The sequence below is a fragment of the Aspergillus clavatus genome, genomic scaffold (genome assembly GCF_000002715.2).
Source record: "Aspergillus clavatus NRRL 1 1099423829791 genomic scaffold, whole genome shotgun sequence".
Taxonomy (NCBI): Eukaryota; Fungi; Ascomycota; class Eurotiomycetes; order Eurotiales; family Aspergillaceae; genus Aspergillus; species Aspergillus clavatus.
In genome coordinates, this window is record NW_001517108.1 from 1089284 (window position 1) to 1109608 (window position 20325).

Here is a 20325-nt window from a genome sequence, read left to right on the forward strand (position 1 = left end):
CAGTAGTAGTTAAGACAAGACCGGGGGATATGAAGCAGGTCGGCCGAGCTGACGGATTGGGCACTGAAGTGTACTATGTACTTCTAGTCTAGGTATAATAAGTATAATAGGTAACTCTTGCAGTTCTTATCCTCGCGTAGAGTCATCGACTCACCTCACTCATACATGATAGTCAGTTAGAGAATACATACTACATACTACATAGTCCATACTAGCTCCACTTCCCCGCTGCCATGGCGGCCCCGTTTCAGTGATTCATTCAGATTGTCCGCTTTTAATCCAGCCGAAGCGAATCCATCAAACTAGCACTGTTGCTTCTTCCGTGATTGGCTTGCCGTGGTGTTGTTCAAGGTAAGGACGTAAGGTAGTCTACTTTAGTCTCCATCTTCCCTGTAGTAAGGACCAAGAAAATCTGTATCCAGTGGAGCTGTCGAACTGTCGCATGTCGTTGTTTTTCTTTTTCCCTTTTTTTCCCTCCGCGCTCTTCATCGCTCACCGTTTTCTCAGCTTTCTCTTCCTCCTCCCCACCACCAACAACACCAACACCAACACCAACAATAACAATCACCTCGTCTTTCATCATCCGCTGGGCTTTCCTCTCTCTGCTTGTTCTTTTTTTTTTTTTTTATCGGATAAATGCTTGATGATAGTTCTTTGAATATCCTCTCTATCACCAGCGACTGAGTGCAACCTTACATCCATCACCCTGCCACACCCTCATATAGCATCAGCCACCCGCAAGCTAGACCGCGCAGCCTCTAGCCTAGCTCGAAGTTTCCCACCGCTGTTTCTCAATCCTTGCGACAGAACCAAAAAACAAAAAACAGAGAAAGAAAAAGGAAATCTTCCTTCAGAGGACGATCTCCCACGATGATGGATCTTCAAAAGTGCCCTCCTCAATATTCATCGCTCTTCGGCGCCTCACACGACCCTCGTGCCGCTCCGCAGCCACCGCCTCCTCCCTACAGCGGTCCGGTTCCTCAACAAGCCTATTATTACGACTCCCTACATCGCAGTCAACCCCCGACGACGATGGTTTACAGCTATCCCACCCGCGTGTCGTCCGCTCCCTCGACTCCGTATAGCATTCCGATGCCGCTGCAGATGGAGAACGGCGGGTATCCAGTATCGCAGGCGGCGAACCATGGTTTGCCCAAAAAGCAGAATCATGGCAGACACACGAGTAGTACGACAGTGATGAAGGACTACAACCATCGGCCAAGTCACGATCGCAGCGACAGCCACGACTATATCTATCGCGAAGGTATTTGATTCTCATTTTTCTTTTCTCACGGAGCGTGTCTGTTTTCTTTCCTGCTGTTTTTGAGCCTTGGTTTTCTCTTTCCGTCGTTCCTACTTCCACTGTTCTCGGTGTTGCGGTGAGCAAAGCTGGACGCCTTGTGATGATCCTGGCACCGCGTAAAGCATCATCATCATCATACTCCATCCTGGAGAATCCTGCCCGGGAGGGCACGTACCCCTGTACTACGCTTCTGCGTTGGGGGCCTACTCCAATCTCCATACTGGACTGTCCCCCTTCTGTGCAACCTGTACCTGTCAGGCAGTACAGAAGTACTACGAGTGGATAGCCAATCACAAGCCCCTGCAGCCGCCGCGTCTGTGGCGCCTGATCGACTTGTTCCAGGCGACAGCTCGGCTCGGGAGCGCTAGTCCTCTCTGGGGCTAGTTCCCTGACTCAGGATCCCCCTTGCTGAACAGGGACTAGCGTAAGGCCAGCTCCCTTCCAGGCCCAGAGTCACGGGTTCAACCGCCCCAGAGCTGACGGAAAGCAACTTTGGGAGTTTTTGGCGTCTCAATCATAATAGTCAGATTCATCGGCTGCCGACTATCTACCTAATACCTAGACTAAACGATCTGCATTTCCTATCTCTTCCCCTTCCCTTCTCGACTCGACTCTATCTATCGATCTCTCCCCCTTGGGTTGCGCGTCACCCACCATCCCTTTTTCCTTTCCTTCCTTCTTTTCTTCCTTTTCTCGTCATCTCACATTCCTCTGTTTTTCTTTCATTTCTTTTTTTTTCTGCGTGCGACATGAACCCCCCTCGATCGCACGACCAGGGTCGTCGGAGGTCTTTGGGCAGCAGCGGCACTCCCATGTTTTCTGGTGCGTTTGCCATCCACGCTCTCGATCCAGTCAGGCTGCGACGGATTAAGTGATGTCCCTGTTGCGTTCTCCATCTCTGCCTTAGTTTCCATTGATGTGCTTTTTCTTCCCTTCTTCATCGTCCTTTTTGTTTTTTTTTTTTTTTTTCTTTTCTTTTTTTTTTTTTGTTTTTTGCTGTTTTGTTTCCTGTGTTTGATCGCCTTTTGCTTACGCGCCTGGCTAACTCGGACTTACCGCGACTGAACAGGTCCACAAGACCAATCATCCGTGTCGAGTGCCTTAGGATCTCGTCGAATGCCGCCCCCTTCTCCTCCGCCACATTATGCATCACGAGCGCAGTCGGGAAATTCATCGCTGCCTACTCCTTTCATGTCGCGTGAGCCTCCAAACAATCTGGCTCATCATCGTCTCGGGAGCAGCATGTCGATATCCTCCATGCTTGGCTCGGACGCTGACCGACCAGCCCGGGATGTAGGCTCATCTTCCATCTATTCGCGCGTCCCAGTCACTTCCGGCCCCTTCGGTAGCGCTCCGCCCCCGTCCGCCTCGAGCGCAATGTCCCCTCCCACCGCGCCAGCTCGACCCTCACAGCTCGACTATCCCTTGTTCCGCCGGTCACAAACTCCGGAAACGTCCTTCGCAAAGGCCCAATCTGGTCGTGCGTATCGTGCCGGCGCGGGAAGCGTCTCTCAAGCTCCGTCGGGCCCCGAGCCATCCAAGTTCGGCGGCTTGTCTCGCGGTCCCCCAGCAAACCAATATCCGGACAAGCCCAACCCTACGCATCCGTCCCCACAGCTTCATTCTGCATCGACAGAGCCCCCTTACAATGAGACGCGCCGCCTGAGTTTCAACGGTCCCGTCCCTCGCCCTAACAGCCAGCCGCAACACCTCGAACGCTCGACGCGATCGGCAGGTTATAGCCCACTTTCGCGACCGATGGGAGCCCCGGGAGCTGCCGATCACCAGCTGAGTGCAGGTCACCAGCGAGCGTCGTCTTACATGGGGCCCGAGTCACAGCACAACCGGTTTGGCAATCTCTACGGAGACCGTCACGTGGAGGAGCAGGCGCATCGGGAAAGAGAGAGAACCGTGGCTCACGAGACGGAATCGAAACCACCTCATCCCCATTCTCGATACGGCCCTCCCTATGGCGAGCGCGACGTCGCTGGAAACCGTTCATCTGCTGCAGCTGCATGGGATCTGGGCCGCTCGCAACCGCCCTCCCCGGAGACCAAGCGCTTTTCGGCGCCCGAGCCTGCTCCCGGGTTCGGATTTGGTGCCATTCAAAACTACACGAAGTCGTTGGGGTCCCAGCCCGGGGGTTCTCGACAGCCATCGTTGTCTGCGCAATCGCGACAGAGCCAGCCCACTCCATCGACTGAGCAACAACCGTACCTAAGCAAGCTACAGACGGAACCCCGCCATTTTGCCTCTGCGACCTCCGGGGGCCCGTCGTCCCTCATTCAAAATGCGTCGGCTGACGATCAGCGGCGCAAGGGCAGTGACGAGCTTCTACATCATCGAAATCTCCTGAGCATCGGCCTTGATGCCAAACGAGGCGGCCGCGCCTCACCGTTGCCTCAGGCCGTACAGGGGGCCCAAGCCCAGATCCTCGGACCTACTGGAGAAGCTGGTATCAAGAATGAGCTGGGGCGGGTGTTCTCTGGTATTGGAAGTGGTGTTGGCGGTGTCACTGCTGCGAGTGCCGGCAGTGGGTCTTCCACGCCGATGATGGCGGCCAGTCCCTTCAAGCGTGATAGCATCGCCGGTCGGTCTACCAACAGCGAAGCAACGCTGGACGAGTCTAAGATCAATCGGCCGACGTCAACTACCGGCAAGCGGTCTCGAAAATCTCGAGACGAGGATAGTAGGGCGGATGTGGAAGCGGGCGCAGATCGTGTGGGAGCGTCGGCCAGCAGCAGACGAGGCCGGCATCTTCACCATCACCACCATCAGTACGTGATTGACTGTTTCCCCTTTGATCGTGTTAATTTACTTGACATTTTCTCTGATCTCATCAAACCTCCTGGCTTCACTCGATCATATGCTAATGTTCTCAGTCACCACCATCACAGGCCTAAACCTGAAGAAGACACTGCTGCTTTGAGCGGCCCTCATCGCCCCGTATCATCTATGAATTTCTTCCATCGTACATCCACGCCGGCCGACACAGCTGCCTCTGGACCTTCACTTGGCCATCACCACCACCACCATCATCACCATCATCACCATGCACCCCGCCCCGCTGCTGCTGCCGCCAACGCCGCGGCGATGTCGCCGATGCGTGAGCCTCGGACTGTGGTCACGATTGAACCGGTAGTCTCAAGCGTTGCCCATCTTCCACGGCACCATCTCGGATCCACCCTGTACGACCCCCGAATTAGTGTGCCTACGGAGAAAGCCACGCTGGAAAGCGCCAAATTTGGATATACTACCACACCCCTTCCGATCCCTCGGTTTGAAGGGAAGGAAAACTGCACGTTTACTATTCGTGTGCCGCGCTTCCGCATTGACTCGGCTCATCGCGAGGAGATCTGTGCGCGACGTGCGCTTTGGGGCACGGGTATCTACACCGACGATTCCGATCCCGTCGCCGCGGCTGTGCATTCGGGCTTCTTTCGCGGTGCCTGGGGGCAGGAGATCGATGTGGATCTGCTCGACTTGGAGATCAAGGATAATTATCAACATGCACCGAAGACGGCGGAGGATATGGGTCTGTCAGAAGGCGAGCGAGCCCGAGTTCCGCCCCCACCCCCCTCCGACAAGGACTTGCACATCACAATCCTGATACTACCGAAGTTGGAGCGGTATGATTCCAGCGTACTTTTCGGATTGAAATCACGGTCGTGGGAAGGCACTCACGACGGAATGAGCTTCCGGGTGCTTCGCGTAGAGTGGGTTGACGAGGGTGTCGGCCGCGGCGAGCAACGCGGCGGCGAGGCTCGACGAAAGCGCTTGCGCAACCTGATGCAGTCGGGGCGGATCTGCACTGGGCCCGGTGTGATCAATTTGGATCAATTTCGCAGTGGAATCCAAGTGCCGCGACGCAAGAATGGAGTGATGGACAAGCCTGAGTCGTCTGCGCCAGTTCAGACTGTTTCTTGAGATCCCAATTTGTCGACTCAACGCTACCTCCAATGAATTTTTTTTTTTTTAAACCTTTTGTACCGGGCTCAACCAATGGCTTTGTTTTATTTTGGATGTTACTATACTATCTGCCTGTCTATAATTCGTACTACTAGCGAGGCGCGGAGTTGGGTTCATATCAATATCACCTTTGAATTCTATCTACGTACCACCGAGTCTCCGGGCAATCGTCGCGCCTTAAGTCCCATTTTGATTGGAATTTAACACATCCCTTCCACGCTCTTTCTACTAGGTATGCATCTGGGTAGCCAATTCGATTGGCCATATTGGTTGACACAAATGACAAGGTCGGATCAGCGGGACGGATGAATGGAACTCAATCATGCGACAGCGCTGCAAAGAAGGAAATGGGGGAAGTCATCTTGCTAATAGCTTCTCATTCCTCGAAAACTATTCCGTAGGGGCTGATACTTTTCGTTCAGGGAATCTGTTGGCATGGAGGTGGGCTGTGTCTGCCCCTTTGTAGTCTTCCAGATGGATGAGAGAAGTGTGGGATGTGGTACCGTACCGCTTGTTTGTTACGTATAGTTGGACGTACCATACATACATTGCTCTCACTGCACTCACTATGGCCTACCTACGCAGCTCTCCCCGCACTCAATCTCATACCGGGTGTATCCTAACTCCTAAGGTATTCCCGGCTCGGTGCTGGTAGGAGGGTTCCGATAGAACACCACCTAAGCCTGCTTGAGAGTGCTCCCAACCCGACTCAATTACAAAACTACATATACAGCTCTCCCTTTCATTTCAAACCAAAAAAAAAAAAAAAAAAAAAAAAAGAAAAAAAACCGCCCCCGGTAAATCTTCTATCATATTTAGCTTTTACTACAGAGTACCTTAGACTCCATCTGAACCGCATACTCCGATTCGCTCAGACACCTGCTGGACAATCAGCAACGGGCCGAGGTTCCTGCGCACAGCCCAAATCTGGGGGTAGGAAAGAAAAAGGATGGGAAATGGTACGGTACATGGATGGACACATACCTAGGTACGGTACCCATGTTTACCATGTCTGTACGCGGATGATACGCCGCCACGCCTGCCTCCGTGCTCCGTTCTCCGAATGCGAAGTCTGGGAGGAGACCATATTGTGGTATTGTATTTGCAGGGGACTTGGGGGATAGGTAGGTAAGGTACCTTAAGGTACCTTACCTAGGTATCTAAGGTATTGTTATTATCTGGTCACAGTCATATGCGTGGTGCATGTGGTTAGGGGTGGTGTATGTCAAAAATCTGGTTAAAATGACATAAATGTCAAATGACAAGCCATTTTCCCCCCCCCTGACAAATGACAAATACCACGTGATTCCAGTAGCCAACTAGAATTAACTAGGAGTTGAGACCACACCTTATCAAAATATATATCATTATTTGGATAGTTGTCTACCAGTATATGGTAGTTACTAACTTCCTATAGTAAAAATCATTTTCTTCAGAAAAAAAAAAGTCAAAATGACACGTCATTTTTGACATTTTGACATTTTGAATACCACCCCTACATGTAGTGCATGTTCCATATGGTCCTGTGCACTGCGGTATTAGACAGTACCAAGCAAGGACTACGGAGTACGGTATGGTATATTCCCCGCCCCGGTCGGCTGAGACCAATTTCCCTCCAGCCGAGGCAACTTGGGAACGCTTGTTTGGTGTGTCTTGAACTAAACGGGATTCATCATCATCTTCTTCTTCTTCTTCTTTCTGGATTCTCCTGATTCTCATAACTTCACATCCTTCTCCTTCCTCCCTTTCTTCTTCTCTCCCAAACTATTATACCCACTCCCTCTTTTCTTCATTCCTTTTTTCCTTTTTTCGCTTCTCCCAGCAGTTTTGACTTACAGCGAGAGGGATGTTCACGGCTGCTGCTCGAAGCCGTCTCTCCTCCACTCTTACACGGCCCCGTCTCGCTCCTACAAACTCCCTTCTTGCTCGGTCTGCAGTAGTGAGTGGCTTTCTAGATGGTGGATGAATGCAGGAATTGGTCGCTGATTGTTTGGACTCAGGCTCCCATCATGGCTCCTCGTCGCAAGGCATCTTCGGTCCCTGAGGGTGAGCAATCACATGCTCTTGTTTCGTTTTTTTTTTCTGCGTGTGAAGAGTCGAGACTGATTCCATCTAGGATACGTAGAAGATCTCTCCAAGGGCAAGATGCTCCGATTTGAAAACTCTCTCCCCCGCCTGCCGGTCCCCTCGCTGGAAGAAACCGGCCGCCGGTACCTGAAATCCGTCCACGCCGTGGTCTCCGAGGCCGAGTACGAGCGCACCAAGAAGGCCGTAGAGGAGTTCGTCCGCCCTGGTGGTGAGGGACAGCCTCTGCAGGAAAGACTGCTGGCCCGCGCCGCTGATCCCAAGATCAAGAACTGGCTCACCGAGTGGTGGAACCACACCGCCTACCTCGGCTACCGGGACCCCGTCATCCCCTACGTTTCGTACTTCTACTCATACCGGGATGATCGCGCCCGCCGGAACCCCGCCAAGCGTGCGGCCTCCATTACCACCGCGGCCCTGGAGTTCAAGCGCCAGGTCGACGATGGCTCGCTGGAGCCGGAGTACATGCGCAAGCTGCCCATGGCCATGAGCTCGTACGAGTACATGTTCAACTGCTGCCGTATCCCCGCGGAGGGCGCTGACTACGCCCAGAAGTACCCCGCCCAGGACAACGAGCACATCGTGGTGGTGCGCAAGAACCAGTTCTTCAAGGTCCCCCTGGTGGCCAATGGCGAGCGCCTGAACGTGTCCGAGCTGGAGAAGCAGTTTGAGCGCATCTACCAGATCGCCCAGCGCGCTCCACCCGTTGGCGTTCTGACCGTCGCCAACCGGGACCTGTGGACCGATGCCCGGAAGAAGCTGCTGGCAGCCAATCCCGCCAACGAGCAGGCTCTGCACGACATCGAGTCCAGCGGATTCGTCGTCTGCCTCGACGATGCCACCCCCGTGACCCTGGAGGAGCGGGCCAACCAGTACTGGCACGGCGACGGCACCAACCGCTGGTTCGACAAGCCTCTGCAGTTCATCATCAACGACAACGGCACCGCCGGTTTCATGGGCGAGCACAGCATGATGGACGGTAGCCCCACCCACCGCCTCAACGACCACCTCAACAACCTCATCTTCAACAACAAGATCGATCTCTCCGAGCAGAGTGTGCGCTCCAACCTGCCCGACCCCCGCCCTATTGAGTTCCATCTCAACTCGGAGGTGCTCGAGGCTATCGACGCGGCCCAGAAGGAGCACCGCCAGCAGATCTCCGCCCACGAGCTGAAGGTGCAGGCTTACCAGGGATACGGCAAGGGCCTGATCAAGAAGTTCAAGTGTAGCCCGGATGCCTACGTGCAGATGATCATCCAGCTGGCGTACTTCAAGATGTACGGCAAGAACCGCCCCACCTACGAGTCGGCTTCGACCCGCAAGTTCCAGGAGGGCCGGACGGAGACCATCCGGACCGTCTCTGACGAGAGCGTCGCCTTCTGCAAGGCGCAGGCCGATTCCTCGGTCTCCCGCGAGGAGGTCGTGCGCCTGTTCCGCGCCGCCCTGGCCGCGCACTCCAAGTACACCGCCACTGCCAGCGACGCCATGGGCGTTGACCGTCACCTGTTCGGTCTGAAGAAGTCCCTGCGCGAGGGCGAAAAGCTCCCCGCTCTGTTCGAGGACCCTGCCTACGCCTACAGTGGCTCGTGGTATCTGTCGACTAGCCAGCTGAGCTCGGAGTTCTTCAACGGCTACGGATGGAGCCAGGTCATTGACGACGGATTCGGAATTGCCTACATGATCAACGAGAACAGGTGAGTTTTTTTCTCCTCTCGCTCTCTCTCTCTCTCTCTCTCTCTCTCTCTTTTCCCCTACTCGATATCCAGGTGCTAACCCGTGACACAGCCTCAACTTCAACATTGTCTGCAAGCGCCTCGGTGCGGAACGCATGAGCTACTACCTAAACGAGGCAGCCTCGGACCTGCGGGAGCTGCTGATGCCCGATCTGCTTGCCGAGAGCGAGAAGGCCAAGCTGTAAATTATAGATATCCTTTGTACAGGTTTAGATTATATCCTATATATCCTATATACTGCATGAAAATTTCATGACTGTAATAGCCATCTAATCCGCCCGTAGATTATTATATTATCCAATGGTGTGTATGAAAGTCAGTAACCCCCTTCCTTCCTTCCTACCAATGTAACACAATCCCACTAGCGATGTTCATTCCTCCCCCTCCCCCCGGATCTCGACCCCTTCCAGAACAAACAACCCGTGCAGCATCCAATCCCTCCCCAGCGCGGACGAACCGGTGTCTCGTCATTGGCGATATGGAGTTATGGCAGACTGAGTGGGTCGCCGGGGGATCCGCACGGATATCAATATCAATCTGCCCGTCAGGAAGGAAACGAGTTATATCGACTGTCGAGGCTGTGTGGATCGGCTGGGTAAGAGATAAATAAGGGTTAAGGGGGTTCGGGAGGGCAGGGAGATAGTCGTCATTGAGGATCCTTGGAGAGTCTACAGAGAGCAAGTACAAGTGCAAGTTGAGACTCGTCTGTCATTTGTATCTATGTGTGTATGTATGTATGTATGTATGTAGATTTGTACCCCTTTGAATCAATCCGCATACCTAGGTATGTCGGCCATCGCTATCTAAGTAAAGTGCCGTGTATGGGCTAGTACTAACCCATTACCGCCGGGCACGCAAGGCTCGCATGCAATGCAAAAATTAAAGCAGCCTGGAAGCGATGATTCATGCATGCAACAACTGGCCATACCGGCTCTAGAACAATCCCATGTCCATGTCCATGTCCTGTCCAGTTATACCCGCATAATCTCAATGAGCAATCATGACAGGTTGTCTGTCCTGAGGCTGGATCCTGGACAACTGGCCACGCAAGACATCAAGTCTAACTAATGCATTTGAGCAATCGTGGGCGCTTTGAGGCATCGGAATGAATGCAACCACGGACAACAAGCACGTAAATAGATAAGTCAGGGTATCAACGCGCATCAGTAAGCGATGGGAAAATAAATCTCGCACCAACAATTCAAGACGCTCATCTTCTGTGGATCTGCCGTTTCTGACAGGACACAAAATGTTGATCATAAGACAGTCCGAGAGAATTAAAATTTGTAATTTCCAAAGAGCAAGGGAAGAATATCCTACGGTGCATCGGTGCCTTGGTGTTGTTACCATCAGGTCTTGTTACTTGTTAGTGGGCTCCTGGGCCGATTCTCCACCGGCAGATGCATGAGGATCGGCAGCTTCGGCCCCTTCTACAGCAGGTGGCGCAGTCTGCTCCGGTCGGGCATCCGACGTGGTCAGTTCACTAACTTGTCGTTCTATCGTCGTGGTTAGCATTTGACTTTCGTAAGCCCCGAGCGTCCGTAGCACGAGGGCATATTGGGAGAGAAAGTTTTCGGAACGGAACGTGACACAGCCGCACGGATGGACCAATAAGAGTAATCAGGCAGGAAAGATGGGTGGGGGGAAAGCGCATACCTAATTCACGGATACGCTGGCGGAGCATCTGGTTCTCGCGATTCAACATGGATGCCTCCGCCTGATAGAATGCCGTCTCGTCCCTGCTACCACGCCGGGACGACGTCTCACTGGTGCCCGCGCCCCAATCCAAGCCCTCCATGCCGCGGGAAGAATCGATCGACGTTCCATGCAGGGAAGCAGAAGGCAGTGGTCGAAGACTCGGGGAGGCCGCTTGGCTAGAAGGCCGCGATACTCGGTGACTGGACAGTGATGAGGGGAATTGCGTGGAGGTTCGGCCACTAGCAGCTGCAGCAAGCGGTGGTATAACAGGGAAGGATCGTTCGGAAGGTGGAGTGGAATCCTCGACCACGGCGATACCCGACTGCTGGTGCTGTTGCTGTTGCAACTGTTGCAGCTGTGTCTGTTGACTGCGTATCATCTGCAAGAGACGATTCTATACTCAATCAGTACCCAGAGTTTTATTTCCAAAATTCATCGATGTTTGCTGGGGTAGCCAAAGTATTAGGATGGTGCCATACCACTTGCGCTTCTTGCTCCTGCTCCAGTTCTTGGTGAAGTTCCCCTAGAGACGGAGTCCGTTGATGATGCGGATCGGCCGTGGCAAAGATCGGGCTGCCCCCGATCGTGGGACTCGCTGTGCGAAATGCATGACTCAAGGAGGAGCGATGATCAGGTGAGGGGAAGTCACCGGCGGACGACTCGCTCAGATTCGGGTTCGTGGGCCGACGATGTTCAGAAATAGACAGCCTTGTACGAGGGGACGCGCGTGAAGACCGTCGAGACAGATCCGAGGCATTGGCATTGTTATTCATGGTGGTCGATGATACAGGGGAGACGCCTGACAAGATATCGGAAGAGGCGGGGACCGTCCGTGGTGGACGCGGGGAAGAGGGGGAACGAGATGGTGGAAGAGAGTTGAGATCAGGAGGCATGCCGTGGCTTGGAACTAGGTGAGGCTGCTCCCAGAAGAGAGAAACAGAGACGATAGGCTATGGGGACGACGACAAACGATGACAGAAGATGATGTTAATGATGATGAGCTCTCTTCCTGAAGGTTTGCGGGAGTTCAGGTCGACTGGCAACAATGATGTAGGAAAGAGCGCAGCCTCACTTAGTCAGAGAGACCATCCCTGATCAAGCTTGCTGCGCCACAGCGTAACCAGATCTGGCTCCAGCTTAGGGCATACATTTAGGGTTCGTAACAGCCACAGCTCCGATCTCTCTGGTGGAGGCAAGCATATTCCCTATGTACATTGCATGACCCTGTATACGTGGCATCTGTCCAGAGGACGATGGGTGTAAGATAGAGAGCTAGGTAGTACTTAATGATACAATTCGAGGGATAGGTAAGCAACAGCACACTAAGCTACACCCAAACATGACTACAATGGTCAAAACTACCCTCGCGAAGCCGACGATCAGGGGCCTGAGATTACAGGAACTAGGGAGAGAAGGTTACAACTAATCTGCCGGAAAGTTTAAGAATCGCTCAACCTTGCCTGAGAGATCAACCGCCACATGACTTGGATCAGGCCGGCGGTGAACTTCGAGAAAGCTCGATGCGTCTTTTTATTGAGCCGGCTGGAGTCTGAGATATTCGACTTGGATTCAGCCACAATACCACCGTAAATCACGGTATCATTATCGGTTGACGATCTGGAGCAGCCTCTGTTGATGAAGTTCAGACAAACTGACTCGAGTCGTCTTGGTGAAAGTCACCTCAATCATGGATGTGGTAGAAGACTGAACCCGAGTCTGCCTAGTTAGCGAAGCTCTGCGTGGCACAACACCACAGAGGAAGCGCTCCGGAATACATTTGCTGATGTAGGAGAGCTCATGCTAAAGTATAGTTGTGCGAACCTATTGCTAAGGACGGGCGACAGGGAAGCAAATGGCCGATTTGCCTTTACCGGATAGACCGGTCAGTCCTTGAAAACTAATGTGCATGCGATAATTGCTCAGTCTTCCTTTACTGAATCAACAGAGGGGGCCGTGAGAAACCAATCGGTTCCACTGCTATCCAACCTTTCTATCAATGCATGTGTAAAATTCTGACAGTCATCCACACTGCAACATTCGACACAGACAAATCGTCTTTATCTTGGCTCCAGGCAAGCTCCAGGCAATAAGGCTCGATAGAAACAGCGGTAAGTTTGACTCTGTGCCGGATCCAGCCGGGAAGTGCTTCCAATACCGAATCTGGCCTAGTGCCAGAGCCAAGACCCGCAACCAGAACAGCCAACCAGAGACTCGCTGGCTGGAAGCGTCGATCAGGCAGAAAGCTTGAGCCTGAGTCCACCATGACACGGCTGACGGCAAGAAGGTAAGCGTTGGGCCTAATCCACGTGACCCTCATCGATCTGCTTACCTCGCCTCGTGGCGTGGACACGGGGAATGTTGATGTGAGGGGTCAGATGCAATCGAATGTTCTCCAGATCCAGAGATGCAATCACAAAACGTGAAGTAGATGGAGACCGGAGGAATGGGAGTAAGGAAGGAGTATGGGGCAACGTGGTCGAGATTGTTTTGTTCCAGACTCCGTTCAACATATGCATTCGAGTCGAATCATACGCCAAGCCAACGCTCAGTGGAAAAAAGGAAGCCTGGGTTCAAGCCATTTCTTGTTTCCTTGCCGAGAGGGGATCAAGCAACTGATTGCGCCCCGAGAGCAGATCATTACTTGGCGACGAGTCTCGACTGGGAGATTTGGTGATGTCGCACAGGCATCCCATCTAGGTGAATTTACCTCTTAGGTTTGGGAGCACACAATCCGGGGTTATCCTGGATAGGCCTTGGTACGGCATCTCCCCATAAAACGTCTGGGAGGAGATGTACTTGAATCGGGTACGAATTGGACTGAAAGAGAATGACAACAATTTGATCGGGGGGTTATGGATGATTCATTGCCCCAGTGGCCCACACGACCCATTGAAACGTCACCTTCAAGCGAGACTTGAGAATACTACATCGATCGGGGCCATGTTATAGTCAGAAAAAGCCTCTGACATCTCCATGTAGACGAGGATCCTGGTCAACCGGGCTGCCTCTGACGTTCGGAATTAGTAGAGACCATATAGCCAGGTATAGGCGGCAGGACGATGTCAGCAACTCTTCGAATATGAATGAATGACTAAAACCGACGTCGCGGGAGTCCAGGTTTCTGGTCTGTGATGACGATCGTTGTTAGTGGGAGACTGTTAATTTGTTAGTAGCTTAGGACTATGGAGTGACCACGGACTAAGGGGGGGGAAAAAAGGAAAAACGAAACAGAAAAACTGACGTCATTCACGGTTACCCCGAACACAACTACAGAGCGGGCGACTTTTGCTTTGTACACATTCACCACTGAAGTCATCCTTGATCTGCCCTTGGATGCGTAAGTTGTAAATTGTAATATGACCATTTGCGAATCATAACCTAGGGATCGTGTGGTTGGAAGATCACTGTTTAGCCGACCGCCTCGGGAAGCCACGCCAACAATAATTCTAATTTCTATCCTATGAGTACGGTCGGCAGTGTGTCCCGACTCCTTGCGTCAATACGGGCAGTCTGACCCTAACAATATTTGACAGTCAGTCAATATAGAGAACAGTAGTCTAGATCCAGAGTGAGCCAGTTGTGCTTGCAAATGAGACCAACGCTGCAGTAGAAAATACCTTGTCTCCTTCAATGCCATCCCATGGCTTCGTTTCCCGAAGCGGGCATTCCTGAAGCTGTCTCTCGGTCGAGAGCGGCTTCTGCAGTGGTACACTCTCCGGGCTCAACACTTAGCTATGGGCTAGCCGTGACTAAAACACTTGAATTCCGAGTGGAGTAGCCTGAATCTTATCCTGTTGCGGTCATCGTCCGTGTTTTTTTTCTTTTTTTCCTGCCCATGGGGAATCCCATCGCCGTTTGCCGCTGGGTCAGATGACAAGAAAAAGACACTGAGTCGATCGTCAAGAGATTAGAGCGTTCCATCCGGGCACAATTGAGGAAGGAGACACACCCTGCCGGCGTGGCGAATGGGCGAGAATGCTCGTTCTGATTTGGCATCCGGCTGCGTCCATAGTCCAACCATAGTTCAATGTCTTTTGCTTTCTGACTGCAGTGCTTTGATGGAAATCATTGCATATTATGCACACAATGGGGCTAGTCTGTTTTCGACAAGATCAGAATGAGGTTCGATGATGATCTTATATAAAATAGAAAAATAAATAAAAAGAAAGAGGCAAAGCGTTGGAAAGTGGGAAAGATGGGAGAGAGCCTACCACTGGCTGTCCTGCGATACTACTACCACGACTACTATTATCCGTTCTATACCACAAGTGAGACAAAGTGAACAAGAACAGAGAGAGTTCACGACTACCCCGTATTGGCTTTCCCCGGGTGTTTATCATTGGAAGGGAAGTAAAAGTGCAGGCACCAAAAGTGGGCGTGGATCCATGGGAGTCTACGTGAGATCGAGTAAGAACTAAGAAGTGAAGTACTTGAGGTAGCATCAGTGATTTCCCCATACTTTCCCTTTCTGGGGTCTGCCTGCCAGAGCCTAAGTATTTTATTTAGTATTATTGAGTCCCTACAAGACTGTTGTTTTTCTCTGCTTGACCACGTTCTTCTTCCTTCCCTTTTTTCTTCTTTCTCTCACTCATCTGCTTTCTTCCTCACATACCTACTCCATACCTCATTCTTCTCTTGACCATCTCACCCTTCCTGCTGTTGATCAAATACTTCTGCTCTCTTGTCACCATCACTGCTACTTGCTTGGTCTGAAGGCTCAACACTTCTCATTGCAGTGCGCCTGTTCTGCTGTGTTACTCTGCTCACCACACAACTCTCATCGATCACATACTGCCTTGTTTGTCTTTGCTAGTCCTGCAACAATCAAACAGCTTCCATCTCCCCTCTTTACAGTGAGTCGATCGACCCCAAGGCTGTTTCTATATTGTCTTCTGATTTGTGTCCTTGCCCAGAGGAGATTGATAACAGGCTACGACAAAATGACTGTGGCTCCAGAGCCGTCTGACAGGGTCATGCAGATAGAAGATACCCGGCTCCATGAGTCAGAGCCCTCTTCTTCATCTCATACAGATCCCAACATTGATTTGCTCAATGAAAAGCCAGAGGCCTATACTAAGGAACAATCCAGCGGGAAGGTCGAGCTAAAGGAAGTCGACTGCTACGATGAGTTGGGATACTCCTTTCCCAACTGGAGGAAATGGCTGATCATTTCGGTGATCTTCCTCGTTCAGGTTTCCATGAACTTTAACACGAGTCTGTACTCGAATGCGCTCACCGGCATATCTGAAGAGTTCGGTGTCAGCATGCAGGCTGCCCGTTGTGGTGCCATGATCTTCCTGGTTCTCTATGCGTTTGGCTGCGAACTCTGGGCTCCCTGGAGTGAGGAAGTCGGACGCAAGCCGATTCTGCAAGCGAGTTTGTTTCTCGTCAACATCTGGCAGCTGCCAGTGGCGCTCGCTCCCAACTTCGCGACAATCTTAGTCGGACGAGCTCTAGGTGGTCTGAGTTCCGCTGGTGGATCGGTCACTCTGGGAATGATTGCCGATCTGTGGGAATCTGATGACCAGCAGTACGCTGTCGCCTGTGTTGTCTTCTCCTCGGTGGCCGGCTCCGTCATTGGCCCTGTGGTTGGAGGCTTCGTTGAAGAGTATCTCCCTTGGCGGTGGAACATCTGGATACAGCTCATCTTCGGAGGCTTTGTGCAAATTGCGCATTTGATCATTGTTCCCGAGACCCGTACCACCATCATGATGGACAAGATCGCCAAGAAGCGCAGAGAAAGCGGCATTGACCCCGACGTCTATGGACCCAACGAGCTTGTTCCGTTCAGAGAGCGGTTCTCCATGCGGGAGGTCCTCGTCACCTGGATCCGCCCCTTCAAGATGTTCTTGACCGAACCAATTGTCCTGACCTTGTCCTTGCTCAGTGGATTCAGTGACGCCCTGATCTTCATGTTCATCCAGTCTTTTGGCCTGGTCTACAAGCAATGGGGCTTTGGCACTGTTGCCCTCGGCCTGTCCTTCCTCCCCATTCTCGTGGGTTACTTCATCGCTTGGTTCTCGTTCATCCCCGCTATCCGACGCAACACTGCCGAACGACGGGCGAAGCCCCATGATGAGCGCGCTCAATACGAATCCCGTCTCTGGTGGCTGCTTTACACCGCCCCCTGCCTGCCCATTGGCTTGATCGGCTTTGCTTGGACCAGCCTGGGTCCTCCCGTCCACTGGATTGGCACTATGGTCTTCTCTGCGATTGTTGGGATTGCCAACTACAGTATCTACATGGCCACCATTGACTACATGATCTGTGCCTATGGTCCTTACTCTGCTTCAGCAACTGGTGGAAACGGATGGTCTCGGGATTTCCTGGCTGGTGTCCTTACCCTCCCCGCCACGCCCTTCTTCCAGAGTCAGTGATTCATTCCCCGCGTACCTCTCTTCTTTAAACATACAGTGGCTAACGAACAATCTTTCCAGACATTGGTGGCAAGTATCACCTGGAATATGCATCCACCATCCTGTGTAAGTTCTTGTCTTTCTGTTATCAGTGTTCCTCTCTCTGTCAAAGACTAACCGTATCCGCCTCTAGTCGCCATTTCGTTTGTGCTTGTTGCTGCGGTCTATGCTATCTACTATTATGGTCCAGTACTTCGCAAGCGCTCTCCCTTTGCTCAACAACTATCCGATGCTCGGCAAGAAGTCGAAGTGCATGGTCGGCGTCTGTCTCGAATCCCGTCTGGCTCCCGGGCGAACTCCCTGGCCCGATCACGCCAGGATCTCCGGATTCGCCAGGCTACCGGAAGCCGCCAGGGTAGTTATATCGCATCTCGCAATACTTCCCGCGCCAACTCCCGGGTTAACTCACGCCGGAACAGTTTCGTCGAGCTTGCAAGCCCATGATCGCCCGGCCTGGAGCCAGTGGGTTAGACAGAATGGGGTGGGCGCATATGCGTGATCTTCCTGTGCCTCCAAGCTTGATTCCCGGCGGTCGAATAATTCTCTCTATCGCTTTGAAGCCAGTTTCACTTCTTTAGCAGGGCCGGTCTTTGCGCTTTCTATTTTCTTCTGGAGGTGTTTTCCCTTTGTCCTTTTTTTTTTTTTTTTTTTTTTTCGCTTCATCCCCCGTCTGTGGTGGAAGGCCGGGATGCTACTGTTCGGTCTGAGTGAACTTGCGTCGGCTCATACTATCTTGATGGCCTCTTTAAATTTTCTGATTTGCGATTTCTATGAGATTCGAGCATGGCTTACCTTTTGGGGTTCCTGGAGTTTAAATGTCTTTTAGCATGGTTCTGCTGTTCTCTTGCTTTGCCTATGTTGTCCGCCCTGTGAGTGTTGCTTAAGCCCGTCTGGACGACTGCCCTCGGCGAATAAGTCCACGGCTCCATTGTCCGTTGGCTTATGGATAGCGTAGACGAGCTAATGATTTTACCTGATTTAATTGATTGATTTTGTCCTCAACAGTAGAGTCGATAGATACGGTAGCACACTGGGTCAACCCGGATGGGTGTGATAGTCGCATTAGGGCTCTGGACTCCGATTACGGTTTGTGCAATGACTGTTCTAGTAGTTGACTAGTGGTGTCGGGATGACAGGGCGGTGGTACGACGGTGTAGCGTTCCGGGAACCAACGGCTCCAACATGGTACCTCATCTCAACTCTCGTCTTGTTTGGAGCTGGAGAGTTTGACTTTTCAAGCCGGGGAGAACGGAAGACCGGATGCAGCCGGCTAGAATGAGCTGTGGGCGCGGAAGTGACTTCCTAAGTATGGACCCTTTGGATCGCATGATCACGCGAGAATCTCTGGAGTGGCCGAGTGCGGAGGAGGGAGATTAAAAGCGCGGAGAGCAGATGCCCGAGTCTAGAGGACGGAGGACCGCAATCTGGATCTGAATCTAGATCTAGATCTGGATCTTCTCGAACAACTTGAATTGGGGGATCTAATATTATTACAAAAGTCGCGGTCGCAAGCACGGTCTGTTTTCATTTTTCCTGATTCGGCGTGGAATTGAAGCCTTTTTGGGTGGGGGGGAAGCTGATTTGTAGAAAGTTTACCTAAAGTACGGAGTACATACATACCTTTTTTTGCAGCTGTAGCTGTAGCTAATAGCTATAGCTGTAGCTGGAGATTGAGATTTGAGATCATGCGATGATGGACTGGTATCACGTGATACTTCCCGGTCCTGAGATTCCAGCTCCCAGTCCTAGTATCATCATCATCAGTCGCGGACGGGGATAACAATCCACCCAAACTACTCTCTCTCCCCCCCCCCACCTTCCGCTGCATAGAAGATTTTTATTTTTATTTTTATTTTATTTTGTCCCTTTCTACGGACAGAATTACCGCAGCATGATAGAGGGCGCGCGGGGATTACTCACGCGTCAGAACCGGGCCGTCGCGTCCGTGGCTCGGGGGGTTCGTCCGTCACCACAGCAGCAGCAGCGGTTTTGCGGTCACTTGCGTTTGCTACGCTCCTCCCCCCCATCGGTTGGGACGCGGGGGGTCCCTGTGTGGCGGCGGGTGACAGCGACAGGAGCAGCTCGGTTCTCGTCGAGGGATGCTGGCGCTGGCGCTGGTGCTGGCGCTGGGGTGCGGATTGCGCAGGGGGAGGATGCCGAGCTTGTGCGGGCGGGATTGGAAGGGTTGGTAGGGCGGGGGTGGGAGGTGGATGCGGCGGGGATGGGGATTCAGAAGACGTTTCATTTCCGGACGTATTTCAAGGCTGTGGTGGGTTCTTTTTTTTTCCCCTTGTTTATTTGGATCTATGGGGTTGGGGGTGGAAGTTTGACTGGGTTGATTTTTGGGTAGAGTTTTGTCAATGTGGTTGCGTCGCAGAGCGCGGTGAAGAAACATCATCCGACCATGACCGTGGTAAGTAATTTTTTCCTTTTGCTTTTGCTTTTGCTTTTGCTTTTGCTTTTTGGATGGGGAGAAATGCTGATCTGAGGGTGCCATGGGTACCGAAAACCAAAAAAGAGGATTGGGAGTGTGGATGTACACTGGACGACGCATCATCCGCAGGGCCTCTCGCAGAAGGATATCGCGATGGCGCAGCACTGCGAGGAGGGCGCCGAGTTGATGGGGTCGGTGCAGGAGACGCAGGGGAAGAAGTGTGCGCCGCCGCCGACGGCATCGCTGGGGGCGCCGTCAAAGGGTCAATCAGAGTCATAATCACCAGTCGTGACGATGGTGTGTGTCTGCGTGTACCCTGCATGTGCTGCAGGTGGGATTTGTACGATATGACGATGGACAATTGGATTGTGGTTGGTTTACGTGTTGTGCATCATGCAGATACTCTCTGTAGGGAGCTATATCTATGAACCTAGCCTTATAGCTCCGTATCCCCATACGGATAGATACTACTACCTTAGTAGTCTACTACTACTCGATACAGGTAAACCAGTTGACGACATGGTTGAAGAGACAGAACTGGGCACTGGCACTGGCACTGGACAATCAAGGCCACCAGTTGGGTTTTCCACCTCGTGCCGACGCCGATCCATTGACGTTGATCCTCGCGTCTTCCGCCTTGACTGGCGCACTTGCACTGCAAGCTGCAACTCCGTCACTGAGATAGTA

The 20325-nt window shown here is 52.4% G+C and overlaps 5 protein-coding genes across 5 annotated transcripts, besides 14 other annotated features; 4 read left to right on the top strand and 1 right to left on the bottom strand.

Annotated features, from left to right (window-relative positions):
• The first annotated feature begins 525 nt into the window (after positions 1 to 525).
• Positions 526 to 564: a microsatellite.
• Positions 565 to 2249: 1685 nt separating this feature from the next.
• Positions 2250 to 2297: a microsatellite.
• Positions 2250 to 2298: a microsatellite.
• A 262-nt stretch (positions 2299 to 2560) lies between these two features.
• On the top strand, positions 2561 to 5230 carry ACLA_071410 (uncharacterized protein; the record flags this gene model as incomplete). Its single annotated transcript, XM_001275533.1, has 1 exon — positions 2561 to 5230. One exon carries the CDS (start codon positions 2561 to 2563, stop codon positions 5228 to 5230), a length of 2670 nt encoding a protein of 889 aa, XP_001275534.1.
• Positions 4321 to 4356: a microsatellite.
• Positions 4322 to 4356: a microsatellite.
• Positions 5231 to 6026: 796 nt separating the features above from the next.
• Positions 6027 to 6059: a microsatellite.
• Positions 6027 to 6060: a microsatellite.
• Positions 6061 to 7281: 1221 nt separating this feature from the next.
• On the top strand, positions 7282 to 9275 carry ACLA_071420 (carnitine O-acetyltransferase CAT2; the record flags this gene model as incomplete). Its single annotated transcript, XM_001275534.1, has 3 exons — positions 7282 to 7318; positions 7389 to 9051; positions 9143 to 9275. 3 exons carry the CDS (start codon positions 7282 to 7284, stop codon positions 9273 to 9275), a joined length of 1833 nt encoding a protein of 610 aa, XP_001275535.1.
• Positions 9063 to 9101: a microsatellite.
• Positions 9067 to 9102: a microsatellite.
• A 528-nt stretch (positions 9276 to 9803) lies between the features above and the next one.
• Positions 9804 to 9838: a microsatellite.
• Positions 9804 to 9839: a microsatellite.
• Positions 9840 to 10449: 610 nt separating this feature from the next.
• ACLA_071430 (uncharacterized protein) lies at positions 10450 to 11561 on the bottom strand (the record flags this gene model as incomplete). The annotated part of the gene is made up of 3 exons (XM_001275535.1): positions 10450 to 10586; positions 10747 to 11182; positions 11268 to 11561. 3 exons carry the CDS (start codon positions 11559 to 11561, stop codon positions 10450 to 10452), a joined length of 867 nt encoding a protein of 288 aa, XP_001275536.1.
• A 4167-nt stretch (positions 11562 to 15728) lies between these two features.
• ACLA_071440 (putative MFS multidrug transporter) lies at positions 15729 to 17648 on the top strand (the record flags this gene model as incomplete). Its single annotated transcript, XM_001275536.1, has 3 exons — positions 15729 to 17157; positions 17226 to 17270; positions 17338 to 17648. The coding sequence occupies 3 exons, from the start codon at positions 15729 to 15731 to the stop codon at positions 17646 to 17648; spliced, it is 1785 nt and encodes a 594-aa protein (XP_001275537.1).
• Positions 17649 to 17836: 188 nt separating this feature from the next.
• Positions 17837 to 17859: a microsatellite.
• Positions 17860 to 19037: 1178 nt separating this feature from the next.
• Positions 19038 to 19065: a microsatellite.
• Positions 19066 to 19095: 30 nt separating this feature from the next.
• Positions 19096 to 19917, top strand: ACLA_071450 (4a-hydroxytetrahydrobiopterin dehydratase; the record flags this gene model as incomplete). The annotated part of the gene is made up of 3 exons (XM_001275537.1): positions 19096 to 19473; positions 19555 to 19617; positions 19723 to 19917. 3 exons carry the CDS (start codon positions 19096 to 19098, stop codon positions 19915 to 19917), a joined length of 636 nt encoding a protein of 211 aa, XP_001275538.1.
• Positions 19628 to 19666: a microsatellite.
• Positions 19918 to 20325: the final 408 nt, after the last annotated feature.